This window comes from Micrasema longulum, unplaced genomic scaffold, assembly GCF_059751315.1.
Source record: "Micrasema longulum isolate JH-2025_06_02 unplaced genomic scaffold, ASM5975131v1 h1tg000565l, whole genome shotgun sequence".
NCBI classification, from domain to species: Eukaryota; Metazoa; Arthropoda; class Insecta; order Trichoptera; family Brachycentridae; genus Micrasema; species Micrasema longulum.
This window is the reverse complement of record NW_028277761.1, coordinates 22844-35459: the sequence shown is the minus strand read 5'-3', so window position 1 is coordinate 35459 and position 12616 is coordinate 22844. Positions and strand designations below refer to the sequence as shown.

At 34.4% G+C, this 12616-nt stretch overlaps 1 protein-coding gene across 1 annotated transcript; it reads left to right on the top strand.

Annotated features, from left to right (window-relative positions):
• Window positions 1–6677: 6677 nt before the first annotated feature.
• Window positions 6678–12171, top strand: Toll-6 (Toll-like receptor 6). The gene has a single exon (XM_088228157.1). It carries the CDS (start codon window positions 7365–7367, stop codon window positions 11250–11252), a length of 3888 nt encoding a protein of 1295 aa, XP_088084283.1. The 5' UTR covers window positions 6678–7364; the 3' UTR covers window positions 11253–12171.
• The last annotated feature ends 445 nt before the right edge of the window (window positions 12172–12616 follow it).

Below are 12616 nucleotides of genomic sequence, written 5' to 3'. Positions count from 1 at the left end.
TGTATCGAAGTGTTTAATTATAGAGAATATAAATTTTTTGTAAAGTAAAAGGCACTACGTGCCGTGTATATCAATAAATAAATAAATAAATAATGCATAAATAAGTCAATGAAATATCAAAACATGTCAAACTTGAATATGTGATGTGGGAATCACCCTACCTTGCATGGCGTGTGATTACGTATGTTTTTTTAGTGTGCGCTTCGGCGAAGATCAATTATTTAACATCTCACTCTTTTCTCGTTTCCTTAGCCGTGTGATTCATACCTCGTTAGTAAGGGTTTGTACCCTAAAGAGATCACTAATTGCGCAATCACTCGAGAACCTTCAAATTACCAGGACTAGGGGCGCTGTAATTGTAGCCACCTTTCTCGATAACTGGCGCCATCTGTTGCTGGATGCGATAAGATGCGTCTCTCGAATCGGACTGCAGTAATTATAATAATTATAACTTTGAAACTGGCGGAGATTTGGTCATACGCGAATTATTTTTCGATACCTTTGGGGTTCTACGAATATTTGACAATACTATATTTAAAAATATATTTTCGTAATGACGATTGTGTTTGACTACTCTCATATTACTCGAATTATTTATATTACAAAACGCACAATGAAAATAACAAAAACCTAACATAAGCTATACACTTGTGGAGCGGTTGATTCAATATTGGTTTGGGCGAATGAAACAATTCATTTTACTTCTACCTAGCTCAACTATCCATTTATCTTTTTTTATTTATTTTCTCGTTACTAATTGTTTTAATAGATAGTGGAAGTAGGTTATAGATTTTTATTGAATAATACTCAAAATCCCTTTGTCCGAAAGTGGTATTAGTTTGTATTTGTTTAAGTTGTCTTTGTGTTGAGGATCTAGTGATTATATAATTTGTTTGTGATGTATTAAAGGAGTTATGTCTTTCATTCGAGTAAGAGTAGTTTTTGAATCTGTAAGTGAGTATTGTTTTAGCTAATAATTGTTTTGGTGTCATATGTTGTGATATGGAAAATATTATATAATATGGAAACTTCCCTAGTCCATTAGAGTTAAGTCTAACTGTGTAAAATATAAAACTATGTAACCGTACTGTATGTTTCCTAAATAAAAGAAGAAAAAAAAGTTTCTGAATCGCGAATCCCGACTTTCAATAAAAACTTGATTGGTTTGTAAGTTGATTTGCAGCTACAGAGCGCGAAGACCACATGATAGTAAAACTTGCAAACCACCACGAAACGGACATATAACAAACAGAAGGCAAAAAAGGACACGAACAAAAATGTTGCTTCAAAACATGACATTAATAGTTTCAGGGATTTAAATAATTGGATTTGCATCCTTCTCACCCTCGTTCCGGCTTTATCACACACGTAACTAATTTGATCATTTGTGTGTTAGTTTTTTTGTTCCTGCGTTTGTTAGATATTTTAGTGCATCTGTCTACGGATACAGCTTCGCTACGGTCGTCTTCTAATCGAATTATTTCCAAATCGTTAGATATACTTAAATAACAATTCCAATAAAATATATATTTAAGAACCAAAATTTAATTACAAGTAATTCAAATAGATCAAGTCAAAGAAGGAATCGTGTGTTAGAAATACCACATTGTAAATCGAGGCTCGCACAGAGACATGCATATTTTATAGGCCCAAAAATTTTAAATTATTTTTTTACTGATAACATTTCATTGATTCCAAACTTTCAAAATTTTCCTTCTTTTAAAAAACATGCACTATCCTGGATTCAAACTAAAGTTATGAACTCTTTTTTCTATGATTTATTTTGTTGCCCTTTAATAATAAGGAATATTTTTGTGTTTTTTTTAAGTATTTTTTATTTCCTTTTTTAATAAGTAAAAAAAATAATACCATATTTTCTTTTACAGAATATTTTATTTTTTCTTTCTTATGTTATACAAAAATATTATAACAGTCCATTATTTACTATAGGAGCAAAAATTCATTAACATTTTCTTGTATACCCACGAACAGGCCATGCCTTTGTGGGATTTTTTGTTTACTATTTTTCTATTAATATGTATTTTATTGATATGTAATTATGCTTTATTTTTTAATGCTCTGTTTAATTATTATGTTAATTGTAAAAAAACGAAAAAAAATGAATGAAAAATATTTTTTTTTTAAATCCTAGAACTAAAAAAAATTATTACAATTAAACCTCTAAAATAACTCAGAAAAATCTAACTTAAATCATCAAATATTTCAGCTTAATTACAGGTATTTGACATTCATATTATATTAAAACAATTTCAGTGCTAGGTACTGAAAATTGGATGCAAAAATATTTTCCTACACGCGGAAAAATTAAAAATCACCATATTTATATATATAAAAATGTCAAACACATACCTATCTAGTTACCAACTTTCAACGAACTAAATTTTATGTGAACTAAATCACAAGACAAGTTATTGAAGTGTCGTGGGTAGATATAAATAATTTGTTGCATTCAACAATGTAATTTAATTGTATTTTTAATGTAACTTGTATTTAAAACGTGTTAATTTAACTAAATGAAATGGATGTATAATAAGTTTTGGTTAATATGCCATGTGTCGTTCGTAGGTACAGTTTATTTATTTTTATTTATAAATTTATTTAAAAAAAAATTATATACATACTTAATAACAGGGAATCTATATAAACCAATTAATGTAAAATGAAAACGGAGTGTTCTCTGTTTATGATAGTCTCCATCAAACATGGCACAGCCTATTCTAAGATGGAGATTTTCTATCTTTAGAGCATAAGTAGTCCTATACTAATAAAACAATAACATAAAAAAGAAAAACTAAAACTACTTAATTATAAATACCTATGTAATCAAATCAAAGAAATTAAAAACCGTCATTATACAAATATAAAGTATATATATGTGCCAAGAATACATGTTACTTAAACATAAATAATGTAGTATAATATATAAGAAAACAAATATAAAGCAATGAAATACATAAAAATATAAATAATGTGTGTACCAATTATATAAAGTACTACGTTTTTTGATTTACATTTATTCTTCTAAAAAATCTCTCGCTTCACTATTTATATGTGCAGTTATTTTTATTTAAAAATTTGTTTTACATTTTGAGTCTTTTATATTTGGCAATAAATCATTAAATATTTTTGGAGCAATTACATTGTATTGCTTTTTACCAAAGGCGGTTGATACAAATCGGACAATACGGTTAATTTGTGTTGCTGAACGAGTGTTTATATTTTGTTATAATTTACCGAAGTTTCGGATTGCATTACAGCGTCCATCATCAGGGTTGATGTTATTTGTGAAATAGATGCGTAACCGATTTGTACCGTGCCGCAGTCGTTGCTGTCTACAGCTTGTCAATTTGAAATCTGTGGCGCTTCGCAGTCAACGCTTTTATGTGATTTCTTTATAACTGGTACCGGGATGATTTTAAACGTATCCCATCATCTCTGTTTATATTGCCGTGATGTTTGTAGATCTCGATCGCCTCTTTTACCAATCGAGTTTGGTGACTTTTTGGCAGGGAAACCCATTTTTCTGGGTAATTATGACACACGGCATAGTAACCCAGAAAAACTTATGCATCTGAACGGCCGAGAAAATATAAGAATTTTGTATGAAATGGACGTTACATGGTGTTTCCAGTCAGTTACAGGTCAACTAGGATTAGATTTCATTCTCAAAATTTCTCCGTCCTTGGGGGTTCTTTATTTATGTGAATATTTTTTCTTGTAATAAAATAGATTTATTTACCTTAAGAGAGGAGAGAGGAGAGAGGAGAGAGGAGAGAGGAGAGAGGAGAGAGGAGAGAGGAGAGAGGAGAGAGGAGAGAGGAGAGAGGAGAGAGGAGGAGGAGGAGAGAGGAGAGAGGAGAGAGGAGAGAGGAGAGAGGAGAGAGGAGAGAGGAGAGAGGAGAGAGGAGAGAGAGAGAGGAGAGAGGAGAGAGGAGAGAGGAGAGAGGAGAGAGGAGAGAGGAGAGAGGAGAGAGGAGAGAGGAGAGAGAGAGAGGAGAGAGGAGAACATAATGACAGGGAAATGTTTGCGCACTAATTTATGGATTAACAAAAATGGTGTGATGTATTAAATGTATTTTTTTGTAATAGCTGGTATGCTAGGAAATAAAGGCGCGCAATTATTATAAAGCGATTGAACGCAGTTATGTGGAAAGCCGCCAGCCAAAGAAAAAAAAATAAAACAGAGATAATAGCACTTTTGTGAAAAGAGTGAATAATCAAATCTACACAACAGTTGGAATGTTTTTTACTTTGACAGATGATGAATTGATCTCAGCAAAATGTCTGTACGAGTTTTTCCCAGAGCACGAGTTATGTCATACCCAAAACCCGTACGACTTTTGCTCAGAGACACTTCTCATCTGTCGCACCGAGAGTGTTCAATATTTTGGAAGTGCGTATTAAGCTCTCAAGGACAATAATTATTTTCAAGAGAGGAGTTAAGGACTGAATTTTCTTTTGTGGGAGGGATTTGAGTTGGAATCTCCTTGATGATTTTTCGAATGTTTGAGTTTATTGTCTACTATATTGATGTGTCATTTATATGTTTTTTTAAATTATTTTTTGAGTTTCTGATCCTAAATTTCTGGTGATATACTCATGTGTCTGTGTCAACTTATTTCTCGTCCCATCTCAACACAGGACTTTTATTCCCATAGAGTTGAGACTTATGTATCAAAGAATGTGTAATAAACTACATGTATGTAAATAAATAATGCAAACATTCGGTTTTTTTTACAGTACAACAAATAATTCATTATGTATTTGACCAGTTTTAATGATTATTGTCTGGCTGACCACACAACCTAAGATTTGTATTTTATATGTTGTGTTATTATGTATCGAACACATTATTTTATACTTATGTATATTAGGATACTTAATTGTAATTAATCACTTAGTTAATTTGTTATAATAACTTTAAAAATAATTTAATTATCTGTTTAAGGAATTTCGGTGATGTTTGTAAGTCGGACTGACCAAACGACAGACTTAAAATATGAATTTTGTATAAAACAGCCAGATCCAATATTGAATGATACCTCATTCAAACTTTGAATGTATGAGGTGACATTTTGAATTAAAACATGTTTTTAATGAATTAATTTACAAAATTAAAATACTTGTGTATTCATGCACTTTCATTTATTAAAGAAAACTAGATTTCTGGAGGCATTAATTTTCCATCAGCATCTAAACCAGGCGTTGCAATAATGTAAAAGAAATTTTGGTGACTTTTTAAAGTCTGGACGACCGCACTGCTAAAAATATATAATATTGAATGATACCTCATCCAGACTTTGAATGTATAAGGTTACATAACTTAAAACCTTTTTTTTTTTAAATTTACTACCGGTATTTTTATATTCTTGAATTTATAAAAAAATACGATTGTATTTACTCATCTTAATTTATTTAAGAGAACAGGACTTCTGGAGGCATTAATCTTCCTATCAGAATCTATAGCGTAAGAATTTTTCCAGTGCTGTGGGTGTTTTCTGAAAATTAAGAAATATCGTTTTTGTGGTCAACAATATTTTCAGAAGGTGATTATTACAGTTTTTTTTATGAAAGCGGCCTGGCTGTTTCTAGCAGAACGTGGAATTGACTTTACTGCACCCTTATATATGTAGAACTTGCAATCTGTATAACAATAAATTTAACCATATTGATATTAATAATATAACATGCAACAATTTTAGAAAAGTAATTGAAAATCAATTTATGTTTCACTAATTTTTTTTATTTTTAAAAAAATATGTTTTTTAATATTCTCTTATATAATATCTTATTTAACCGAAATACCTACCTGTGCAGTTAGATTGTGTATGGATATGTACATGTGCATGTGTATGTGAGTTTGATATTTGGTTAATTATTATAAACACTTTATTTTATTTTAGTTTTTGAGTTTTTTATTTTATTTTTATAATTATTATTTTCTTCAATTAAGTTGTTCTTCTTATAAGGCTCAATAATTATCGCAAATGTTATACTCGCTGCATATGTATGTATACTTATTATTATGTTATCCGCACTGTAAAATGTACATACATATCTAAATTTAATATCTATTCTTAACTTCTTATTAGTAATATTTATCTTTTAGCTTACGAGAAGGCCTGTAATTGGATCTTAATATATAATTTAACCTACACTGTAATTAATAAATATTGTAATCTGTTGGCTTTCCAAAATAAAATAAAATAAAAAAAAAAAAAAAAAATAAAATAACACCAATATTTTTTTTTTCAAAATTGTCTACTGGCGGCTTTCTGCATAACTACGTTCATTTGTTCGCCCGATTTAGCGCTTACAAAAGAGATCATTGGTATGTATTCCTTTGAATAGTATCACTGAGATGAAAAATCGTTTTAAGTACCTTCCTTGATATTAATATATCTGTAAGATTCATTTCTTTGTATCCCCAATCCTATTATTGGTGCGAGGGAACGTCTCGGGGTTTATTTATCAAGACTTCCATTGCCCATGCTAGTGTGTAATTCTCTTTAGGTATTTGCGAGTATTAAATACACACAACGATGCGTCGATGTTCGGTAGCTTTCGGCTAACGTCGGAACAACTCGGGTTGTCCGCTTTCCCCCTCTGCCGCAGATGCCTCCTTAGCCAGTTCACAAGGGGATTTCGTCAGTTGAAGATCGGTCTCGGTGGCGGCTGGACGTTACAAAACTTTTCGTCTACCGGTTATCGTATTTGTTGAAAATATAAACGAAAATTATAAGTGACGATGTTTATTTGGAAAAAACTCTAAGTGTGCGAGTCAGTTTAAACGTGTCGTTGTTTAGCGTAAAAGTTGTTATTATTCCTTTTAATAATATATAAATATTGTTTTAAGAAACACACCCTTTTTACGTGATATGACTTTTTAAAGGGCTGTGGACTCAGTTTAAATACGATTTTGTATTTTGGTTAAAAATACGTTCAATATTTTGCTACCTACAATAAGTGCAATGTGTTACACAAAGTTAAGAGTGTAAGACATGTGGGTGCTTGAGAGGGTGAGAGTACACTAAACATCACCAGGGTGTACTTTGAAAGTCGACCAGTGGTTTTCCGGCTCTCAGTGGAGAAGTTCGTGTCGTTTCATCTCGCGAGTCACGGGAATATCGCCATAGACATGGATAAACATTTCCGATTTTGTCGCCGAGACATTAACTTATAATTATAAATTTGTTCGATTAAAAATCAAGTATGATTGATAATCCGATCGGGCCTAATTCAAGCGGTAGTGAACATTATAATATTGTATTACGCGGGCCGAGTGTCCGAGACATGTTACATCTGTGAATAAATCAGGCCGTCAGATCATCGATACCTCCGACATGGCGGAGAGACATTTCCGGCTCAACCTGCTGGCTCTTCTGCTATCCGTGGCGCTGTCCGCTCTAGGGTCAAATGAAGCGGACACCGGCGCTCAGCCTCTTCGGTACGAGGCTCCGGATGACTGTCAGTGGTGGTTGAGGAACAGCAGCGGCTCGGATGAAGTCGCTCTCACCTGCAAACTCAGGACCATCAACAGCGAGTTCGACACTACCAACTTTAGCGTGATTCCATCCGAGCATACGACCTCTCTTAGGATAGAATGCAACGATGTCATCTTGTCAAAAAGTTCTTTAGACGACCGAAGTTTTTCTCACCTGGTAAAGCTTCGAGAACTTATCATAGATCATTGTAAACTGGGTCGTTGGCCTTCGGGTGTTTTGACGGGCCTTCGAGATTTAAGAAATCTAACAGTCAGAACGAGAAATACTGACTGGGCAGCGATGAGCCTCGAACTAGCCGCAGATAGCTTCCTTCCTGTTCGACAGCTGGAGCGGCTGGACCTCAGCTACGATAATATATGGTCCTTTCCGGAGAACATATTTTGTCCCCTCACGAATCTTGTATATTTGAACGTATCGTTAAATCGTTTACAAGATGTCAGTGATCTCGGGTTCCGGGAGAAGAGTGCGGTTCCTCAGCCTCTCGTTAGTGGACAGGATGACGGTGGGCCTCCTCCCTCACCATTACTTCCTTCTGCCACTCTACCTTGCTCACTGGATATTCAAGTCTTAGATGCATCGTTCAATCATTTTGTTTTAATGCCAACAAATGGATTTAGTGCCCTTCGCAGATTACGAGAACTACATCTTCATGACAACGAAGTATCTATGGTTGCCGATAAGGCTTTTGGAGGGCTAAAAAATTTGCAAATCATTGATCTTTCTAATAACAAAATTGTGGCATTGCCACCGGATTTGTTTAGGGATGCAAAATCTTCCATCAAGGAAATTTATTTGCAAAATAATTCGATAAGTGTTCTCGCTGCTGAATTGTTTGCAAATCTAGACCAACTGTTAGCACTAGATTTATCACGAAATCATCTCACAAGCACTTGGATTAATACAAGAACTTTCACCGGGCTCATTCGAATGGTGTTGTTGAATTTGTCGAATAATAGACTTTCAAAATTAGAACCAAATATTTTCAAAGATCTGTATACACTACAGATACTAAACATCCAGCATAACCAGTTAGAAACAATTGCCGCTGATACATTCGCCCCTATGAATAACTTGCACACGCTTATTATCTCCTATAATCGAATAACGTATTTGGATGCTTATTCTCTGAACGGACTTTATGTTCTATCTTTACTATCCCTCGATAATAACGCATTGGAAGGGATTCACCCGGAGGCGTTTAGGAACTGCTCGTCGTTACAAGACCTCAATTTAAACGGCAATGCTTTGACTCAAGTGCCGTTAGCTCTTAAAGACATGCGCCTGTTGAGAACAGTGGACCTCGGAGAAAATCAGATATCATCACTGGATGAACCGGGTTTTAGAGGAATGACAAATCTTTATGGCTTAAGACTTATTGGAAACAAGTTGGAAAATATCAGTAAAGACGTATTCTCTGATTTACCTTCGCTACAAATATTAAATTTGGCCAGAAATAAAATAAAAAACATTCACCCAGATTCATTTGTGTCACTATCGAATTTGCAAGCAATTAGACTGGATGCAAATATGTTAACCGATATAAATGGATTATTTATGTTCATTCCATCATTATTATGGCTGAATGTATCGGATAACCAGATAACATGGTTTGATTATGCCAATATTCCTCTAGGTTTACAGTGGCTTGATTTACATAAAAACAGTATTTCAGTACTTGAAAATCATTATGATTTTGATACCGAATTACGACTGCAAACATTGGATGTGAGTTTTAATAAACTAACAAAAGTGACTGAATATTCTTTACCAAATAGTATTGAGCTTTTGTTCCTGAACGATAATTTAATTTCTTATGTTCAACCACACACATTTATGAAAAAGAGAAATTTGACGCGAGTTGATTTATATGCAAATCAGATTGTCAGTATGGATTTAAATGCACTGAGATTAACTCCGGTGGATCCGGACACGCCTCTTCCTGAATTTTATATCGGTGGAAATCCATTCCAGTGTGACTGTACTATGGAGTGGCTACAAAGAATAAACAAACTGGATCATCTTCGCCAGTATCCCAGTGTGATGGATCTTGAAAGCATTTATTGCAAACTTCTTTACAATAGAGATCGAACCTACATTCCGCTAATTGAAGCTGAACCATCGCATTTCCTGTGTACATACGAAACGCATTGTTTCGCATTGTGTCATTGTTGTGATTTTGATGCGTGTGATTGTGAAATGACCTGTCCAAACAATTGTACGTGTTATCACGATCAATCATGGTCAGCCAATGTTGTTGAGTGTTCGGGGGCTGGTTTTACCGAAATGCCCAGCAGTATTCCTATGGACGCGACTGAAGTTTATTTAGACGGTAATAATTTCGGTGAACTTTCAAGCCATTCGTTCATAGGTAGAAAAAATGTGAAGGTGTTGTATGCCAATAATTCTAATATTGCCGCAGTGTATAATCACACATTTAGTGGTCTAAGAAGACTGACTGTGCTTCACTTAGAAAATAACTCCATTAAAGAATTGTTAGGTTTTGAATTTGCGTACTTAGAAAGTTTACGTGAACTTTACTTGCAAGGTAACTACATACATTATATCGATAACCGTACATTTATCGAACTAAAACAGTTAGAAGTGTTACGATTAGATGGAAACAGAATATACGGGTTGGCAGTGTGGCAATTTACATTAAATCCTTATTTGGTGGAAATCGGTCTTGCGAACAATCCGTGGTCGTGTGATTGCCAATACTTGCGAAAATTTCGGGGTTGGCTTCAAGGAAATGTCGGGAAAGTTATGGACTATAATAAAATATTGTGCGTCTTTAATAACATTACAAACGCCGTAGGGCCTCCGTTGGCGGATTTTAACTCGACAACCTGTTCAAGTTACCCTTTGGGAGACGCTTCTATAGTTGAAAGTCAAGTGATAAACGATTATTTACCCCTATTTTTAATTACCGTGTGCGCCTTTGTGGCAAGTGTGGGACTAGTGTGCGGACTGTTTTACTACCGCCGCGAATTGAGAGTTTGGATATACTCTCGTTGTGGACTAAGAATGTGTTACAAAACTACTGCGTTTGAAGAAGAACAAGATAAAGAAAGAGTTTTTGATGCCTACATTAGTTACAGTGTCAAAGACGAGGGTTTTGTGGACCAAATGCTGGCTCCAGGACTTGAAGCCGGTGATCCTGGTTACCGACTGTGTCTCCATTATCGGGATTTTAACGTATCTGCGTATGTGGCCGATACAATTATAGAAGCGGTTGAATCTTCTAAAAGGACTATTGTAGTGTTATCAAAAAACTTTATTCACAACGAGTGGTGCAGATTTGAATTCAAATCGGCATTACACGAAGTACTCAAAGAGAGAAGAAGGAGACTGATTATCATACTGATGGGAGAGCTTCCGATGAGGGACTTAGATCCCGATTTGAGACTTTACTTAAAAACGAATACATGCATCGAGTGGGGGGATCGTCAGTTCTGGCAAAAGCTGCGGTTTTCTATGCCAGATCCGAAGAAGTCTTGTCATCACCAGAGGTCTACTGTAAATATATATGCCTCTGTGAGTCCAAGCGGGATGGAACGGTCGCGTAGTCCAGGGCTGGCGCCTCCTCCGCCTCCGGGGAAGCTCCCGCCCTTCATGCCATCTCTCGGATCTCCCCTACAGGCCTTGGGTCCGGGAGTGAGGCCCTGTGCCGGGATTCCGACCGTTCCTCGAGATCCCCGCCGGCTGCCGCAACCTTTGTGGGCGTAGCGAATGATTCACCGCAGGTAATTCGCATTTCAATCAGCCAAACAGATCTGCTTATATTCCCTCGCAAACCGTCCTTAGAATTTTGAAATTGTCGTATCGAACCCTCTCATCTAGCAAATCTGGTTGAAACAAACATGTATAAATTATCTCTAAATTTTCAATATTTTCCTGTATTTTGATCATCTTCGTTTCCATTTCACATAAATGATTCACTGTTTAGCAACTGTTTGTCAAATTCTGGTTAAATTGATGTGATCCTGCTGGTGAAAGGGTTTTGTTTATAGTTTAAGAACTTGCTTATATTATTGTAGGAAAATTTGTAAAAATGTATTTATTTGTACAATTTATCAATGCGCTCTATGTTAGGCGGAATAATGAATATCGTTTTTGTATCAAACGCGATATTTTTATATAATTATTACCATTAATGAATGCTGGCTTTTCATTAAATAACAAACTTTTTTAGTTCCTACGATAAATATTTATTTTAGAATAAGATGACATTTTGACTTTTCGATCATAATCTTATAAATGCTAAAAATACATACTAATCTAATTAAAACCAAGTGATATTTACGATTATGTATATAAACTGATATTTTTTATAAGCAATATTATTTTTTATTCAGAAAAGATTATATAGTTTCCTTTGATTTGTGAGTCAGTGAATTATTTTATTTTATATTATTAATAAATTCAAACCAAAAGGACTAAACAAGAAACCACTTTTTATTATTTTGTTCATGAAAAATTATTTTATTTTTTGTAAATAATGAAGATCGTTGTAAATATTTTATTTAGTATCATAACTCTCACCAAATGCTAAGATCATAAAATATAAAATAGTCGTAGACTTAAAAACGTTATTGATTGTTATATTTTTTGTTTTCTGAATAAACCGAATTTATCGAATTTCAAATGATCTCTTTTCAATTGTTACCTCTGCTTTATCTCTCTTACAATGAACAAGTATACTATACACATATATGTATTCAAACACATGGCCGAATATGCTGTCTTACGCGACTGTTTTGGGACCATTTCGTCGAGAAGCCGTTACACCAAAGATGTCTTATGAAAAGCGGCATTCTCACGAACACACAACCGCACGAAACCTTATATGTTGCCTGTCTTTATAATATGTCCCAGAAAATAATGTCAACGAGAAGTCTTTGTCTACGACATACGCAGCATCTATGCATTTCGTGGACTGTTGAAATTGTTGTAATTTGATACCGAGGGCAAACAGACGTGTAATAAGCTCGGATAGGAGGGTTTTCTAAAATGCTGGTTAATGTGGTGGGTTTGTGCATCGATTGACGGGGAACAAAAGTGAGCAATCCACTGGGACAGATAAATTCGGG

Excerpts from the sequence above, each read along its gene's own strand:
- Toll-6 (XM_088228157.1), top strand. The coding sequence starts at position 7,365 with ATGGCGGAGAGACATTTCCGGCTCAACCTGCTGGCTCTTCTGCTATCC.